Source organism: Stylophora pistillata, chromosome 1 (assembly GCF_964205215.1).
Source record: "Stylophora pistillata chromosome 1, jaStyPist1.2, whole genome shotgun sequence".
Taxonomy (NCBI): domain Eukaryota; kingdom Metazoa; phylum Cnidaria; class Anthozoa; order Scleractinia; family Pocilloporidae; genus Stylophora; species Stylophora pistillata.
In genome coordinates, this window is record NC_142519.1 from 61,297,283 (window position 1) to 61,317,032 (window position 19,750).

General features: G+C 39.6%; 1 protein-coding gene and 1 non-coding gene across 2 annotated transcripts; both read right to left on the reverse strand.

Annotated features, from left to right (window-relative positions):
• Positions 1-516: 516 nt before the first annotated feature.
• Positions 517-19,251, reverse strand: LOC111337953 (catenin alpha-2). Its single transcript, XM_088728099.1, has 27 exons — positions 19,018-19,251; positions 17,381-17,570; positions 16,702-16,868; positions 16,190-16,309; positions 15,994-16,083; positions 14,714-14,887; positions 13,638-13,841; positions 13,142-13,231; positions 12,542-12,694; positions 11,987-12,079; positions 11,373-11,529; positions 10,879-11,079; positions 9,862-9,965; positions 8,815-8,862; positions 8,282-8,390; positions 7,545-7,811; positions 7,113-7,313; positions 6,354-6,617; positions 5,736-5,942; positions 4,975-5,120; positions 4,487-4,668; positions 3,419-3,467; positions 3,285-3,341; positions 2,846-2,980; positions 2,431-2,523; positions 1,691-1,711; positions 517-1,438 (listed from the first exon to the last, which is right to left on the reverse strand). Exons 1-27 carry the CDS (start codon positions 19,144-19,146, stop codon positions 1,262-1,264), a joined length of 3,828 nt encoding a protein of 1,275 aa, XP_088584225.1. The 5' UTR covers positions 19,147-19,251; the 3' UTR covers positions 517-1,261.
• A 385-nt stretch (positions 19,252-19,636) lies between these two features.
• Trnai-gau (transfer RNA isoleucine (anticodon GAU)) lies at positions 19,637-19,737 on the reverse strand. Its single transcript has 2 exons — positions 19,701-19,737; positions 19,637-19,672 (listed from the first exon to the last, which is right to left on the reverse strand). It is a non-coding gene; the product is annotated as a tRNA-Ile (tRNA).
• Between the last annotated feature and the right edge of the window lie 13 nt (positions 19,738-19,750).

The following is a 19,750-nucleotide window of genomic DNA, read 5'->3' on the forward strand; positions in this document are numbered from 1 at the left end:
AAGTAGCGAAAATCCTAAACCCAAATCCCACGAGGAGCTACTTTTGGCCAAAACCGAAAATCGGTGAGTAGTGTCAAAAACCCAACATGGGCTACAAGTGTCCAACATTGAAAATTGGCCAACTGAACCAAAAATAGAAAAAACCGGCTGATAAGAGGCAGTAGCCACAAAAATTGTCAGTTTTGTCCCCGCTCACGGTGTAAGATCATTGGCCGAGAAATCTGTAAAAAGCATTTGTACTCTTACCGTCTATCACGTCCAAGTCAGCATCGCGAAGATTAACAGTAAACATCATTACGTCATATGTAACAGTAAACATCATTACGTCATATTTAACAGTAACCATCATTACGTCATACTTAACAGTAAACATCATTACGTCATACTTAACAGTAAACATCATTACGTCATACTTAACAGTAAACATCATTACGTCATACTTAACAGTAAACATCATTACGTAATATTTCATTTCCATTTCTCCTGTAATTAAGATGAAACAAAGACGAAGACCCCTTGATTTGTGCTGTTTTATTTTTTAGGCAAATACATTGTGTGCAATTCTCAGAACTACGCTACCTAATTACAAAAATAGTCCTCATTGTTTTTCACAAAGACTGATCAAAAGAAAAACTCTTGACTTAAATAAGCCGGGTGATTGACATCGACAATGACCTCGTGTTTCTACGAAACGTCGATGACGTTATTTCCTTGGCAACTTTGATCTCTTAAGAAATCGTGTTACTTAACGACACCATGACGTCTTTATTTTGTGGACAGCTGCTTAAAATTGCGAAGCCTGTGACGAGTCTCCTTTCTCGGAATAAATTTGCCATTCTATAAAAGTCAGCAGTTACGCAGACAATACGTAACACATTACACCCTAACAAAGCCTTAACAAACTACGTGCTCCTTGTAGCAGTTTTAACAAAAGTTTGTACAACCATTATGAGAGAATCTAGCCTTTCATCACCTAATTTTCTACGAGATCATGCTTTAAACAAGGCTACATCAACCTGACATTAATTCACACTATCTATTATCTAAAAAACTAAAAAATAGTCTGTCAATTCGCTTCGAATTTTACAATCGCACTCGTCAAATTCCAATTCTTTTGAGTAGGTTACAGAGATTTCCTACAGCATTTTAAGTTTAAGGATCATACGACCATATCCAAAGCAGGATCAAAATATTCTTTGGTCCCCAGAAATTTTTGCTTAGAGGTGTGTTGTCGTTCATCCTTCCTGGGAAATAATACTGCCTAGTAAAAGTCGGGTTGGCGTTTCGTCTCCGATGTGTCAAATTCAGAGAGAGCTTGAATGGGCGATTCTTGTTTTACTTTCTCGGCACGCTGTAATTGTGGCACACGGTCATCTTTCTCGAGGTTAACCAGCGGTTTCTTCTCCGGTGCACGCATGCGCCATGTGAGACTGGAGCCCTAGATTCCGTGAAAGGAAAAGTGAAATTTTTCAGAGGACGAGGTTTTAAAGTTATGGAAAAGGAGTCTTCGAATTCTTGAATTTCCGAGGTTAAAAAACCTTGTTGTGAATAACCAAGCACCATTCCAGGTACAAAACCCTTACAATATCTCTAACTTGACAACGAAATCCTCGCCCCAGGTTTCCTCATCGATTACTTCTCAAACAAGTGATTAACAAACTGAAAATCAAGATATTAAATTCTCTCTTACCCTTGCATCTCCTGACTTGTGCTGTAAAACCAGAAACGAAAAGTAGAAATTAATGTGTGTGACATCAATTGGCAAACTTCAATTAATAAAATACTGGTAAGAAGTGTGATGGATGTCCTCCCCTGGGGTGGGATTGGTGGGATATAGGGCGCACTTAATTTGGAGCCTCGCTCTGTTGTGCGACCCTCACCACACTCTGGTGAAAGTGATTAAATAAATAGATTACAATGGTGCCATGATGTTTTGGCAAAATAGATTTAGTTATTCCACGCACAAAATGATGTTGCTTAATCTTTGGATGGGTTAAAGTCACGATTCTGAAAACAGCAAGGAAACGAAAACAGTAAGGAAAGGAAAACAGTAAGGAAAGGAAAACAGTAAGGAAAGGACAGGAAAACAGCGAGGAAAGGAAAACAGTAAGGAAAAAAACAGCAAGGAAAGGAAAATAGTAAGGAAAGGAAAACAGTGAGGAAAGGAAAACAGGGAGGAAAGGAAAACAGGGAGGAAAGGAAAACAGTAAGGAAAGGAAAACAGTAAGGAAAGGAAAACAGTATAAACGATATGCGATGTTATACTGTAAAGGGTTAATAAGCACCTTTGAAAAGTTAGAGATCGTGCCCCTCTAGATCACAACGCTGGCAGCTTTTTCGTCTGTTCTTGTGGCTGACCCAACTCTCAATAAACACAAGCTCAGCCAAATAAAGAAAAGACATAAGTATTAAAGACAACCATAGCCATACCTTGGTATTAGCAACATACGAGGCCTTCACTGTAGAAATAACAGCGTTCATTAGATTTTTGGCAGCTGTGATGAGAGAGGTAGCACTGTCCAACTGAAAGAAAAGAAGATCGTTGTGAGACCAGATGCAAAACCTACGCCTGCTTTTTAAAAGTTTTTCATTCGCAATTCGAGTTGATGTTCTCCACCTTTCACAATCCTTTCTGGTTTTATCGTTCTTTGGTCAGAAGTAAAGTACAATTTTAAAGATCCCCTCCTCACCACGAAAAAAAAAAGGAACGTATTTTAACATCGCCACTTTTAGCTTGACACGCGATGAGAACATAAGTTCCGCACCCCCCCCCCTCGACTTTTTGGTGAAATAACAACGTCTTTACCTGTGATTATATCAAGAGAAATAATAAAGAAGAACTTACCCCAGAGACTACAAGTTCACCACTAATCATCTGTACGTCAGCTTTCACTCGGGCAGTGATGGTCAGCTGATGGGAGTACAGAGCAATGCGTTGTATGTACGCCAACAGGTCGTTCTTTGAACTTGAATCAGGACACTAAGCAAAATACAAGCAGAATTCGAAATATTGACCAAATGAAGAAAAGTCAATACCCTTAGTGTTCTAGGCTTCCAGTCATTTCAGAAGAACCAAAAATATCGATCGAGAGAAACAGCTTTTTTCATTTCGACTCTACCGCCAATTTTTAACCCACTCCACTTGTCTCCAGTGTCTCGCAGCCTGGTACAAACTGTACTCAACACCAAACAAGTAAATTGGATCACTTTTCAGCCCGTAAATCTATTTTTGCCGTTGCCAAACCTTTTTGAGTAATGATGCCTCCGTTACGTTAAGGACGTACCTTCTGTGCAATTTCTGTAGCTTTTTCATTCATCTTCCTTCCAGCTTTGGCAATTCTCTGAAGTATGAACAACACATATAACAATCACTGATGGTCAATAAACGCTGAAATTCACCCAAAACACTGTTCCTAACCTTAGCAGCATCGATCACATCCATCGTAGTTTTCAGCGGTCCGGTTCCCCTAGAGTCAAAATGACAAAAACAGTTTCGGTATGTTTCAGATTGTTTCATTGCATGCTGACGATAGTGATGTTTTTAATAACACGGAGTCAGAGTTGCAGGTGCTACGAGTAACGTAGTGATACGATCGCTACAACAGAACATGGAGCATTATATATATCTTATTAACCAAGCGCGAGGGCCGTACTGGGAGAATATCGGCCCGAAGTCTTGACAGTACGGACCGAGGGCCGATATTCTTCCAGTACGGTCCCGAGCAAGCTTGCTTAATAAGAGATTTATTATACGAATGAAGTTCAAAGGGACACAAGTGTGGTATCATTCGGGACCATTCGGGACAGTGCCCGGTCCAATGCTTAGAGAGAAAATTGGACTGGCAATAGAGCATTTTGATTGGTTGATTTTAGTTATTGGCCCTCTGACTGCCCGAGTCGTGTAATAAACAGATATCACCCATGACTTCGTCGCTAAACCCTTTAATTCCCATAAATGATCAAGACAAAAGTTCACCTTGCTGTATCAATTCCCCACCACGCAGATAAGTCATGAGAATAAAGAAAAATATCAACCAAGGGATTATTAGTTGATCCAATACCACATTCTCCGAAATAACACCATGAGAATTGCACAGCAGACAGTATGGAAAATTACTACTAACATCATGGGAGTCAAAAGGGTTTAAAGTAAATTTGAGGATCGCGCTAGGCACAGAGGACCTCGTAACTGACATTCTGATTGATTAGTTTTTCTGCTTCTGCTTGTAACCACGGCATTCATGATTTCACAGGAGCATCTGCAGAATCAGATGATTCCGACACGTTCGAATCGTTCTGACTTCGATTTCGTCGAGCTTACGGCTCTCCTAACGACTCGAATTCCCGATATTCACTACGTTGTAAGCGCTCCTGTGACTTCGTCTCCAACGTCGTTTCCGACTCAAATTCCGACTCCGTCCTTCACTGGTTAAAAAAAAAAAAAAAAAAAAAAAAAAAAAAAAACAGTTTAAAAGACACATTCTACCTCGTGAAATCGGACATCTCCATCATCATCATGCACATTTTCTTCGCCAGGATAATGATATCATTTCCACTTTCGTCCCATTTGGTCAACTCGCTTTCCAGTTTTTTCTTCTCTAGTTTCAGTCCCTCGGCCAGCTGTTCTATCTTAGCTTTTTCTTCTGCTGGCAGAGCTCTCATGAGTGACTGGAGACAAGATAGTAAATAACCAAGAATTAGTGTTACAAATTACGGACAATGATTATGAGATGTGTGTAGATACTGAATACGCAAGAGAGAGTCGCACAAATTAGGTCCAAAGGAAATTTCGGAAATCTAGAACCGCAGAAATTTGCCACGATGCCGTCATCGTCCTAAACAAAACTAATACCGCACAGTCTTCGAGCAGCCCAATTTCCTCTTGCGCGACTGTCTTTTAGCTGTAGTCATGCAACATGTGAAACTCGAATCCCTTCCCTACGGTAAGAGGGAGAGCACAGAGATAACTCTTACCCTAGCACTCCTCTTTGATATACTCTTGTCCTTCTCCCAATCCTCGGTGTCGTCAAACTCAGACCGAGCCTCGTAATCAGACACTGCTCCCTCAAATTCGTAATCAGACACCGGTTCGTACTCAGACTCTGCAGCTGCCATGGCGCCTGTGGACAATCCAACAAGACCACGGTACACATCTCACTAATAGCCGGTTATAGAGAGGTTAATATCCCATTTATCCCAAGCATCCCACTTATTTCGGTGAATAAGTGTTTCTCATTCTAATAATTGCCTAAAATAAGCTGAGTCGTAGGAACGTGCTGCCTCTAAGACTACCATCCCCCCGCCCCCTATATATGCCCCGACTCTCTAAACTGCATTATTTCAACTCATTTCCCTCATAATTCACCAGTACCCATTTACACTGCTGAGTAAAGAGAAGCACAGCGAAAGTGAAGTGTCTCGCCCAAAAACACAACAAATGACTCGGCCAAGACGATCCTGAGTACGAAACAATCTAATTTAGCCAACACGACACCCGCAATCCTGCTATTAGTCTGACACTCAGTGGCTGGTATCAAGCTCTCGCCTGTGGGGGCTGGGGTGAGGGGCACTCGAAAAAGTGAGCGCGGTCCTAATAAACCGCAACTGCCGTTCATCGCTCACCCGCTCTTTCGCCTATGTCCAAACTTATACCTTGGAACAGGCTACAGCCTCGGCAGTGTCTAGTTCTTCCTCAGCTAATGAACAAGATAATTTCTTATTGGTCAACATCTTACTTATCTCTTCCTCTGCTGACGGACTGGTTAGCATTTCTTCGATAACTGCAGGTCCCTGGTACCGCGGTTGGCTTATGTTCTTGGCCCATTTAACGTGCTCGGGCCCTGTGTAGCCCACGAAGGCCCAAGAGCCGTGGAACCCAGGATGAACATTGCCTGTGGCACCTATGTCATAAAGAGCCTCTTTTGCATCATTTACTGATGTACCTGTTGAATTAAGTTAGAACAACCATGAGAGTTCTATTGGTAACCGGACCAAGCAGAGTCAAAACTATGACAGCATTTAAGACTGAAACACCAATCGGTTAAAGGCACAAATATGAAAACATGACAGATGACTTTCCCAAGGAAAATGTCTAATTCAATAGTCAGTAGGGCAAATAGAACATACCGTCTGACTCAATCGGCATGGCGCCTAAAACTTTCCTTTTGCACAATCCAATTACAAGCACAACGCGTCAACTATCCTATTAGTGCTAAGATCAGGTACCTGGTAACCAATCACGTTCGAGAATTGCGATAGAGTTTTCAATAATCATTTGCCTTGACGGTAGTGGGGTACGATTGGTCGTAGAACATTTTTGTAAAGTACCCATCGATGCCACGAACCATACTCACCGGTGGTCCCCTGAGTACCGATCAGCACTATCCTCTCCTGGGGAAGTTGTTGTAAGAACTTGGCCATCTTCACCCCCTCCCCCTTAGACGGATCTGCAGTGTCAAAGTTGGCCGCCACTATAAAGTTTCTGTCACTGTCCAGTACGACAATATTGTGTCCGCGCAGCATGGGCGATCTCTCGATGCCATTGACTTTGATTGATGTTCGGCCTGTTCCCTTTGGATCATCTTCTCCTGTCGCAACGATCGCAACTCGAACCATTCCTAAAGAAACACAGCAATACATGTCACACAAGTATCATTTTTCTTTGATTAAACATTGTCACTATGTATAATACAACCGACGTAAACGAGCCGTAGAGTGTACCATCAGACTACCGGTATTCCGATAGAATATAGATTTCCACGACTGGAATATAGATTTCTACGACTGGAATATAGATTTCTACGACTGGAATCTATTCGTGGGTGCAAGGCAACCTTCGCTGCAATGGCCTGGCGTTTTCTGTGGCTCAGTGGTAAGGCATCGGAGTGCGGAATACGAAAGCTCACACTCCTAAGTGAGATGAGGTACAGCGAGCGTTTTAAACCAAGTACTGAGTTTTGAACCTAGAGCAAAATAGCGCGCTAACCATTGAGCCAGTGCGACTCTTACCTAAAGGAATCAAGAGTTCACCAATTCAATGAAGTAATGGTTCAAAATAAAAACATGCCTTTCAGCTGCACAAAGAAAAATATCAACAATCTAAAACAACGAACCTTTTTGTGCAGCTGGAGTAGGAATGAGTTGCGCCACAATTGCTGGTCCATGGTATCTGGGTCGCACTTCAGCCTTGGTGTAAAATCTTGGTGCGGGTCCAGTACAGCCAGAGAAGGCGTAAGATCCATGAAAACCAGGATCAAATGGCCCCTCAGCTCCAAGACGCTCCAGCGCTGGGGCTGCGGCCGCCACATTGTTACCTAAAGACAATGTATTCAATATGTTTTGGAGCCGTAACAATTGCTTAGCATAATTCCAACTAACATAACACTGACACGAACGTTTGGATTGTTTGTGAAATTTTCTTTCAAAAGATCAGTAACTAGTCAAGTAAGCATAATAGGCGTTTCGTTTTCCAATCAAGATATCAGGACAATTGTAACACGCCATGATCAAACTTGAAAAACTGTTCCTCCAACTTGAACCCTTACCCTGCTCTCGGCTTGTCAGCTCCTGAGTAGCCACAAGAACAACATGATCCTCAGGAAGTTGGTTCAAAAACTGTCCCATAGCCGGGCCTTCCCCTGAATTGGTGTTGAAATTTCTGACTGCGTACACGTCACCAATCGGATCAAGTACAACAACATTATGGCCTGGCTTCCTGGGACAATGTTCCACACCGTTCACCTTGATGGACGACACACCCATCCCGCCTTCATCTTCACCTCCTTCCGCACGCACCTCAAACTGTAATTTACCTGAAATAAAAACAAGAGTTTAAAAACTTTCCAAGTGAGCGTCCAAATGTAATGCGATATGGCATGGGCTTTTTTTGCCTCCGACCTGTGATCTGTCTGTAAAATTCGTGCCACTCTCTCAACCAATCAATTTAAAAGCTAAAACCAATCGTGACCTGGTTGGTCGCGTTATTGGCGCTTCAAGCAGTTTGTTCATTTGTACTTTGATTTCTGGGCAGCTCCTTGGCAAATACGAGTTTTATCTCTCCTAAGAATGATCAATCACTTTGTTATGTTTGTTCTCGATACCAGAATAGGAAGAAGTCGTCAAAGATATTAACTTATTACGATCTCAAAACATAACAAAACCAAGATGGCCGCTATAGTAAAAAAAAAGTGTACCGAAGCCCACGGTCCATAGCAGCAAAACCCCAAAAGGGCGGGAAAACAAGTGGTATTGCACAAATTCTTCTTTAAGGATATCAACATACCACTCGCTTTGAGTTGTTCATAGGCAGCTTGTTCTCTGGCACGAGCCTGTGCCTCGGCAAACAACACCGCAGCTGAATCCTCCGTTTCCACTTCTTCACCACCTCGTCTCTGCGAAAACAAAAATAACAACATGTAGGTGTCACTCAAGACAAAGTAATGTTCATAGATTTTAATACTCTCTCGCGATCATGCATGTGTATGAAACCACGGTTTGGGCATAAGGTTTCAATCTTCACGTAGTCGGTACGCCTTGCTTTATAGAAAGTCTACAGCCCTCCACTAAATATCTTAAATATAATTCCCATAATTCATCGCCAACAGATTACTTGAAAGCCCCTCCCGCCTTCTCTTCCCCCCCCCGCCTTCTCTTCCCCCCCCCGCCTTCTCTTCCTCCCCCGCCTTCTCTCCCCCCCCCAAAAAAAAATTAGAGAGCATTTTGTTAACACCAGCACAAAGCGACATTGAAAGGAAAGAAAATTGATGTAAATCAAACTACTGATGGATAAAAATGGGTACAAAAAAATGAACCTACCCTTCCAGCGAGAACGGCTTTCCTGATGTCTCTTACACCTTCATACACCTAAAGTAAATTGCAGACATGTCAGTCATTACTCCAGTATTGAAACATTTACCTACCAGTTCCATTAGCAAATCCACAACATAAAACTCAGAATAGCCTTCGTGATACGCGTAATTTTTTGTCGCTTTTTTCGGCTGAAGGCGAATAAAGCGCGAGAGACGAGTCACAGTCAAGAAAAAGGGCGCAAAAAAAAGTGACGAACAATTTTTTTTTTCTTTTTTTTTTTTTTTTTTTGCGCTCCTCCACTCTACGAAGCGACTCGCCCTAGCGCTTTCCTCAAGCTGGCATCGCGTTTGCCCACAAACGCCGAGACAAACGCCAAAAACTAAATAAATAAATAAAAAAACCGGTTAATCCTGGTTAATCGCCCTCCGAGGATCCCACGGCCTTTACAACTCTTTTAGGAAGGTTTCGTTTCGAGATCATCTAAAAGCCATGTTTCTTCATTGTGTTTGATAGTACCTACCCCTTGAAAGACACAGGGGGGGGAAGGTACTATCTTAGATCAAATGATGGCAAACTTCTTAACATTCCACCATGCAAGTCTCTTTCCACGCTTGGTGATCGATTATTTTATATGGCTGCCCCTAAATTATGGAACGATCTTCCCCTTTTTATTGGAAATATGTCTTCAGTTAATACTTTCAAGAAGGCTCTTAAAACTCATTTATTCCATAAGGCGTTTCCTAGCTAATTCATTGTTTTTATTCTTTTCACAAAGAAGGATTGGTATATGGGACTTTAAAGATTAATTAGTTATTGTAAATAAGACTTTTTGTTAATTGGAATATGTTTAGGATTTTAAGATTTTGTTGAGTCAATGTAATGCGCAGATGAAATTTTTTTTCTCTGGATTGATATTTGCGTAATACAAATCAACAAATATTATTATTATTACTATTATCATTATTATTATTATTATTATTATTTTTTGTTGGCAAATTTTCCGAGACTTGCCTAGTCATAGCTTGCTGCACCAAAAATGAAGCCTATCCTTACCAGTTTAGAAGCATCAATAAACTGCGCCTCATCCACCTCTCCACGGGGATCTTTAGCCAGCGTGTTTACAGATCTCTCCACATTCTGAGCAAAGTGTGGGACCACTGAAAAAAAACACACATGAGCATGTTTTGTAAGGCTCTTAATGTATTTTCCATAGGAAAATGCTTAGTTTTGTTTCCATAGAAATATCACGGTTTCTTGCGAGGAATACGAGGGCAAATCAAAACTGAACACAAAGGAACACAAAACATAGGTGTACTTTTCCTTCTTAGAAGAGATATTAAGGGAATTTAATTTCTTTGAGGCAAATGTGCACTTGATAAAAAAAAGTATATATATATATATATATATATATCTATATATTTATCTTATTAACCAAGCGCCAGGACCGTACTGGGAGAATATCGGCCCGAGGTATTGACAGTGCGGACCGAGCGCTGCGAGGTCCGTTCAAAAAAGACCGAGGGCCGATATTCTTCCAGTACGGTCCCGAGAAAGCTTGCTTAATAAGAGATTTATTATACGACTGAAGTTCAAAGGGACGCAAGTGCGGTATCATTCGGGACCATTCGGGACAGTGCCCGGTCCAATACTGAGAGAACATTGACCGGCAATAGAGCATTTTGATTGGTTGATTTTAGTTATTGGCCCTCTGACTGCCCGAGTCGTGTAATAATATTTGTACAAGTATAAATGAATATTAACTGAACCAGGATCAATTACTGAATTTATGACATTTTTTTGTTGACCTCGATGCACTATTCGTTTAACAGAATCTGTTCAATCTTTTGATTCGATGGTAAAGTTTAATACCGTATTCAAGTCAAGCCAATGCTTCACGCTTCACCTCCTTTTTCATTTTTATTTAATTAAAACTGAATTGCAAAAGCCGTCCTGTTTGTTGAAATTTGCTCACGAAAGCTACGTGCACGAAAACATAACTCCTTCGATGCACGAAGTATTTTTCATTCTAAAATACTTTTAAATTAATAACTCACAAGCTAGAGATCTCACCTTCGTTCCTCATATACATCACTGCTCTCATCACATTATCAGTGTATGGCCCTTGTTGGTAATTCTCCATTTCTGCAGTCACCACATCTTCAAGTCTGGCTGTGCGTCCACGTATCTGTCCAGCAGTCCTGTCCACATTCTCAGGATCTCTCTCTTGCAGAGCCTGGACACATTTGTTGACATCTTCCAGGATATGTGCCTCTGATAGAACACAAGAAAAAGAACACCTATTAACCCTTTACAGCCTAACATCAGTATGCATATTCTCCATACTGTTCTCTATACATTTCCTAGGGTGCTGACAAGGAGAATTTGTTTAACAATCAAGGGCTTCCTTAGTAGGTGATCATTCCCTTTATTCTGTCATGTGTGGTGACATCATTCAAGATTATTTCATCACAATAAAATTAATTACCACTAGTTATTGATGAACATGGGTGTCACAACCTTCCCGTCACCTCCTCTTCCACACTCATGCAATATAATCCCCTCACCTGTAGTAGCTAAAAAGTCTTCAATTCCTGTAATGTCATCAACAGCTTCAGTGAGAACCTGCAATTGCTGTTCCCAGGCCTCTTTAAACACATCCATATTTTCACGAGCCACCTTACTGTGGGGCCTGGCAGCAAGTGTTCGAGCAGCATTTATGACCTGCAATTTGTAGATAAATACACTTAGTAAATGACCAATTGTAGAATCACTATTTAGAATCTCAAAATTTTGTACAGGATAAGAATTGAGCCAAATTTGCACACGATTCTACTTTTAAAAGGTGGCTACAGTTGTAGTACTATCCGTATTAAATCTCCACTATGTGGCTTTTCTGATTTAATTTACCACACTTTGCAAAGGACTTTGGCCAGACTGCATTGAGTAGTTTACAATTTTTTAAGGAAATTTTTGCAGATGCCTTAATATTGGAATCAAGTCCAGACCACAACACCAGAAGCTACAATTCCCTACTCTATTCAAATTATGTGTGTGGGTTCTTCAACATCCCCTGCTAACCAGTACAGAGAAGACACAGGAGACGCGGCCTACAGTTTCTCGTCCTTTAGAACTGATTCTTGATTACCATTTCATTTGTATAACCAAAGCATGTTCTTACCTGGGGACACAAGTTCTGCAGTCTCTTTGCTGCCAGTCTCACCATCTTTACCTTCTCAGGATTTACAGACATGGAACAGGCAAGGTTTGCCACCTGGAACAACACAAAGACAAAAAAAAAAATTTGATTTCAAAAGGTTATGAAATAGATAACAATGTCAGTTTATTATCAGTCCTTTGTGATAGAGATTCAAATCAGAGGCAATCCAAACTTCATCAACACGGATTTATTGCAGTAAATGGTTTGAACGCGGGGGTAACATGTGAAAGTGTATTGTGATTGCCCGGGTGAGTGTCACCACCACAGACAACAGTCTTTCTCAGGACTACACATACCCGGACGATCACACTACACTTTCACCTGGGTTTATTGTGGTTCAAATTTCTAATAGGCTTGTATTTCTTTCCTTTTGATTTGTTTTCCAGTATGGTGATTCAAAATAAATAAATATGAAATGAGAAATTTAAAATTTTGCACTAAGGATAAAACTGAACAGCAATGAATACACACAATGTATTCTGTTGAACCAAATAGCTAAATTCAATGAAAACTTGCCTCCTCAAGTTTTGCAGCATGGTCTGTGAATAACTTGGCACATTCTTCTACTTCTTTCTCGTTGCCGGCTTGAGCTGCCTCAACCATCATAATCAGAGGCATTGTAGTCTCCAAGAAAGAGTCGGAAACATGATCCACCACTGCACGACGCAACTTGAAAATGAAATCAAGAATACATATAATAATTGTTAACAATCGCTGCCTTCCCTTTTAGATAACTGTCCCATACTACAGCTGTAGGTAGAGCGAGTCCACATTCTGGCCAAGCACTGGTTGACCCAACTGGACTTGCAGATTGAGTCCAGAGCATTAAAAAGGAATGGAGTGGAGTAGACTTGCCTTAAAAGATGTGAGTGATTAAGCACCCACAAGTTAGAATTGAAAGGGTTTCACAACAATTTAGAAATAGGCAATCAGGGTACTGGTACATCAACACCCTAACTGGGTACCAGTACATCAACACCCTGACCCAATGTGATCGGAAACATCCTGACATTCATCATTTTGTTGACAAGTGTTTTAAAAGGCCTGACAAAAATCACTCTCATGGGGAAATATCAAAAATCACAAAAGCTGTCACATCCATTTAAATTCTTTTACCTGGCCTCTCAGCTCTCTGGTTCGTCTACACATCCTTTCCAGGGCTTGGTCCAGTGATCCTCCAGGAGAAGCCTTCTTCTTTCCTGTGGCCTGGACACATGAAAAGCAAAACAAATTGTCAAAAGAATGAGAAAAAGACTTAATTTCCACAAATACCAAATTCTGCAATACCAATCCCATACCAGAACCTTAGCTTTGAACAAGTCAGTGTAATTATAGACCCTTTACAACCTAACATCAGTGTGCTCAGTCTCCAAACTGTTCTCTAAATGTTTCCTCTGAGACTGACAAAGAGAATTTGCTTAACAATCCAGAGTATCCTAAGTTGATGATTACTCATTCTTATGACCTATGAACATTTCAGTGGTGACACTGTATGGAGAAATTAAGGTTAAAGGGTAGAGTTCTAAAACATGTTTCGATTTGACCATGGTCCTCACAATGTATGATCAATTTGTGATAAGCACCGACTGCATGAATTATTTGGGGTTCTTACATGATTCATATATTCAGATAGTAGATCCTGGAGAGCTTGCCGCACACCATTACAACTGGCTATAATCTTGTCTCGTGTATCATCTCTAGTTGATATTGAGTCAGCTAACTGTGCTGCTCCACTGATGATGCTTTCAAGACGCTGCTCCAATGTGGGACGGGTGCGCTTCTCTGAGTATGAAGTTGGATCCATGCTGACCTGGGACTGGAATACAAAGAAACATGCATAATTTATGCCACACTACATGATTGTCAGCTTTGGCAGTTTACTAAAATTATTATAATTAGTTATGATGTTAGTTCACAGAATTTGGTTTTGGATCAACTAAAAATCCACTTATCGATATTTTTTCTTTATTCTCATAACTTATCTACTTGATATGTCACTCATGGGAGTTATAAAGTTAACTTCAAACTGTACCAATATTTCTGTTAATATGTTCCCGAAATACCATTCAGCCATTTGTGCATGATATAATATGTTATACAAGTCATGTAGTTGCTGCACAACTTTAGTATCAAGGAAAATCTTCTTCACTGTCATATCCAGTTGTGAAAGAGGTTGCATTGCTCAATTTGAAACCAGGGCAATCCAACATTGAACTAATTGTACAACTCACACCCTGCAACTCAAATGAATTTATCTCTGGTTGTCCCAGGTTCAATTTCTCTGCAGCCCCTCAAAAGGACTCAACTTGTTTGCCACCAACCAGTTGGGAATAATAATAATAATAATAATAATAATAATAATAATAATAATAATAATTTGTATAGCGTAAATTCCATACAATGTTCAAATGCACTTCACAATAAAATAACAGTAATAATTAATTAATTAATACAACTATTAAAGTAAAATAAAATAAATAAATACTAGAACTACATACAAATACTAATGTTATACCAATACTGCTATAATATCGTGATCAGGCTAAACGAAAAAGGTGCATTCTTAACCAATTTACAATCTATTCACTTGTTTCTTTACTTGGCCTCTACAGTCTCCTACACAATTATTTCTCACTATTTCAACAATTTCATAAAATCTGTTTTTCTTTACAATCTACATGTACCCACATCAAAGTCATCTAAAGCTGTTGCCAATGCCCCTGGAGTCTCATATGGGTGTGGTCCACTAGAGCCAGTAGCCTGTGTTGCCCCTGAGATGGCATTCACTGCTTCAGACATTTGCTTCATCACAAAATCTCTGTTGGCTTTTGCAGAATCCACTTCAGGATGGCGCACATAAGCCTGGAAGAAGCACAAAGTTCAGCACAATGCTAATCAAAGTTACTAACTGAATAATTTTAATATTATCATATAACAACTTAGAGATACAGTTATGGCTTATAAGTATGCCAATAATTTGGCACCCGACTACTTATGTAACAAGTTACAAAAACGCACCACCATACATGATCGAGCCACGCGGCATAGCAACAAACTTCAGATCCCTTTTTATAGGTCCGCGAACAGTCAACGAACCTTTGCCTATAGAGCAGTTTCACTATTAAATTCCCTGAGTAGTGAGCTAGTGAACTTGCCTTCTGTAAAGTCACTGAAACATTCTTTGAAGGACTTCTTAAGAGGGGCACATTAATAGTCTTTGTATGATACCCATTGGACATATATAATTTTTTTTTCATTTTTATTATCCTATTTTAAGTTGTTCATTTGTGATTGTAAATTGTCTACCACTGTAAATAGTTGCTGAAAGGCCTGTACAGGAGTAATTATTAAAGCTCATTCATTCATTCATTCATTCATTCAGTCAGTCAGTCAGTCAGTCAGTCAGTCAGTCAGTCAGTCAGTCAGTCAGTCAGTCAGTCATTCATTCATTCATTCATTCATTCATTCATTCATTCATAATAATTGTACAAATACCCAGCTGTGCAGTGTCTAGCCAAAGGAAGTTCTCACCACTTAATAACTAATTGAAAGGATTTTTATTTTTCTTTTTACTATGAAAGTATAACTCATAAATAACTACTAAAACAGACTTGGATTAACTCAAATTATAGAACCTGGGGTCTGCAACAACAATACTGTATAGGGCTCTAGATCTGTTCTAAGGGTAGCCATCTTCCGAAGAGAATGAAATATAGCCTTCCTTTCCAATGGGAAGTTCATAGTTAACAAATGAAGCTTCTCCTGGAGAAATTTCCTTCAAAGAAGAGCAAGGCTATCAATAACCATTTACATGTACAAAGAGAACTGTAACAGTATAGTACACTGCACAGCACATGCATGTCTTGCGGTAAACTAAGATCATTGTTAATGTATCATGCTAACTGTTCATAGATGTCTGAGCATTAAAACAGTGATACTGCCACAGACAATGACTTAAAGGAATTTACCTTGGAGGATGACAGCAGCATTTTGCTTGACTCTTTCAGAGTGGCCCTTGCAGCAGCCATGTCATCTTTCCTGTGTGGATCTTTTAAGTCCTGAATATTTCAAGGAAACACAAATTGGAATCAATGTCATGTAACCACCTTAACAAGAAATCACAGAGCCAGCAAAACTGTACAAGACCATGTTATGTTCACTTACTGCTTGTCTCTTGCCAGAAAGTTTTGCCAAGTCCATCAGATCATTCCCAAGATTCTTAAAAGAATTCAGCAAGTCTGCAGTGTTACTAGCTTTCTCTAACTCCTTCAGTCTCTTCTCCACCTAAAAAAAAAGTAACCAACAGAAAGCAATACAAAATTAAACCATAAAACAACAATAAATTACATTAATTTTACAAAATAAGAGAGTATTCTATGTACATCAACAATAGTTTATGGCACTTAAATCAGTCCCAAAACTGCAGACATGTTGGATCTTCTGATGGTCAAAGATAATGACGCAGAACATTTTGAGCTATTCTGTGCAAAACTTTGAACCACTTGAAGAAGACTAGGGGTAATTAAACTGTGATTTTGGATAAAACACAAAAAGCACGACCAACAGCCATTAACACATAGAAAGTGAGGATGGTAGAATCTTAAACATGTATGTAAGAGGAGAGAAAGGACAAGGGTATGTTGGTATAACCAGAATAGATTAAAATCTCAACTGACCAATTTCAGTGAAGCAAGGAGTCGATACACGTCTGCCATGTCAGCAACACACAACAATCTTGTGACAGAGGACAACAATGCCCGAGCAGCCCTGACCATTGTAGCTCTTTTGGCAGATGAACATGGATCATCTGCAAATTCTTTGGCTGCAATTCGCATCGAATCTCCTGCAAAGCAAGGCAAAAATTAACTTATTTTGATTGGCAGTTACACATGATGCAAATGCCTCGGAATTGTAACTTTGTAATGTCTAGGGCTAGTTACTTGTTTGTTGCCCACATCATGGGCCTATTATGAAGTTCCTGGTGGAAGATTAATTTATATGTCCCACCCAAAATCATTCCTCACTTGGGGAGAGTGGTAAATTCTGTATCAAATGACAAATGTCAGATGAACAATGAAATAATATTCAGCCAAGAAGTCAATATATCCTTAGCAACAACTAACCCTTCAAAACGTTAAAACTACCCAGAGTGATGCTGATGGAGAAAAAAACACTTCTTAACAATAAAAATACCATGCTGAAATATAAATAGACACGATGAGATCTTAATAGGTGTATAAGTACTTGGTTGAGAATGCTGAACCAATGTTTGACTCATTCCTCAATTGTTTTAAAAAAGTTAAATACATTTAAAGCACAGTACAATTTGGTCACTCTAACTAACAAAGGCTATACCTGCCCCCCGACAGTCCTTGCAAGCTGCTAACATTTCTTCTCTGATTTCAGGAAACTCTTGAGCAATTTCCTCTCCTGTTTTAATCAGCCGAGCTGTAGCATCTTCTATGTCTTGGGCAAGTTTATGGGCATTCTTAGACTTTCCAAGTTTGCTACCCTTTTTCTTTGGGTGATTCACCAAGGTTGTTACCTGAAAAGAAGTAAATGATAGACCACTGTCATGAAAATGCCTTGTTTACACATTGTCAGAGTCTTATTTGTTTTTCAGAACAGAGAAACCTGATATGAAATAAAGCTAGAGATAAATATGCAGTTATAATTCAGGCATTTAGAATATCTTAAGATAAGATGATGCTATGAAGTACAATTCCTTTTCTCTAGAGGATATACTCTGAGTTTTAATTTTAGGTGGTGGAATCTGGTTGAAGAGTTTCATCGATCAGGTAAACTCAACACTCTCTGCTGTGTTAATAGCACTAATTGTTCAGTCCTTTTTAAAGACTGAACTCCCAATTCTTATAACACTTTAATTTTGGTTCAGGGAAACTTTTTTTTTTCCTGACCAATGGGAGTTTTGGTTTCACTGATGTCATAAATCATGTTATGACATAACATATTACAAGGGAAAAAAAAACTGCAGATATATGCATGACTGTACAACTTCAGTTGTGAAGAACTTTACTGTACTTGCAATTGCAAACTTTTTAGGAAATTTAACATGACAGTTGACAACATGAAACATTTCTGAATCTGAGAGGTCACATTTACCCCATGCAGGGTAGTAATGTCTTTATAATTGCAAGAACGAAAGGTAACTCATCCTTGATTGTCTTATTATGAAAAGTCAGGCACTGAAGCTATTACTGTAATTTCATTTGATAACACCAATGTCTGGATGTCTTACTAGAGACAGTCCTGGCCTCAAAACCAAACGAGACCAAGAGACTTCCATGCATCATTTACACAAATACGCTGTTGGTAATTTTTGACTGCAATTTTAGAAGAGCAAAATGGCCGCACCCTCGTATATCGTTGAATTGTTTGTCATGAGATACCGGTAAATCGCCGGTATAAATAGCTGAAAATCTGCTTATCAACGGTTTACAACTTAAATTAAATAAATTCGCCAACAACGTGAACGTAAAATGCCCAGTCGTACAACGTATATCCATTGGCAAACCATGATTTGTTGTTAAAACTCGTACAATTTTAAGCTAATCGATGGCCCAGAGAACAGAAGGAAGGATTCAAGTAAAAGTTGTCAAGGTTTGACTCTGTTCATTTGGAATTAAGTGGAGAACATATCTTTCCGCCAGATTATAAAGGGTTTTCACGAAGCTCTCGATAGGTCGTAAGTTTTGAATTTTTCCTCTCAAAGCTAATTTACATGTTAAAGTAAGAACACTCAAGCTGCGGCAAGAACAGTACGAAATATTTTCAACGTTCGACAAGACACCAATTTGATCAAGAAGAAAAAATTGGACACTCTACGTTGTTCCCTTTGCACCAGCTACACAAAAAAAATATTTGAGTGAACTATTTCAGGGAAATCGTGTTGAATCATCGTTCGATATTTCAATAAACTCCACTGAAAATCGAGATAAGCTGGATAACAAACCCAACAACACAAACTGTACCTGATGAACAAGGGGTTCGAGGGTCTTCTCGACTGAATGCGTTCGAATTTCCAAAGTTTTCGGATCCCATTTCATTTTACTCTTTTCCACTTTTATGTCGCCGGTCACTGAAGTCGTCCCTCGACTCATGGTTGCAGAAAAACGTCCTCAAACGTCAACAGGACACTAAACCACAATCAGTAAAACTAGCAGAGCGCTTGAAATATTTCTCTTCAAGCTGCAAAACGGATATGCGGATTATTTTGATCACGTGACTAGGTTGGAATGCGACGCCTAAAAATATCTTTAGCATGGGAGGGCCAGGCAAAAATTACGAGAAAAAAATAAGCAAGAAGATATTGGGTCAATAAAGAGGTATTTCTATCCTCATTAAATTTCTCGTATGTAACTACAATTAAGACGTTCCGTGAAACCGAATAAATCATAATATTTGGTTTTATTGTTGTGGCGAGATTCAAACTTTTTTTCGAGATTACATGAAAATAGGGGGTGCGTTTTTCCAATAAAGAAAATAAATCACGATTAACAAGACGAAGAAACAAAAGTTATTTTTACAGGGTGGAAAAGTAGGGGAAGATAATAAATTTAGCTAAGGTAACAAATTAATTGAAAAAGTATGTGGTCCGTGAGAGGCTCGAACTCTCGACCTCGGCGTTCCTAGCATTGAGTCTCTGACTCAGGTGTATCAGCACCGCGCTCTGCCGACTGAGCTAACGGACCAGCTCATGCACAA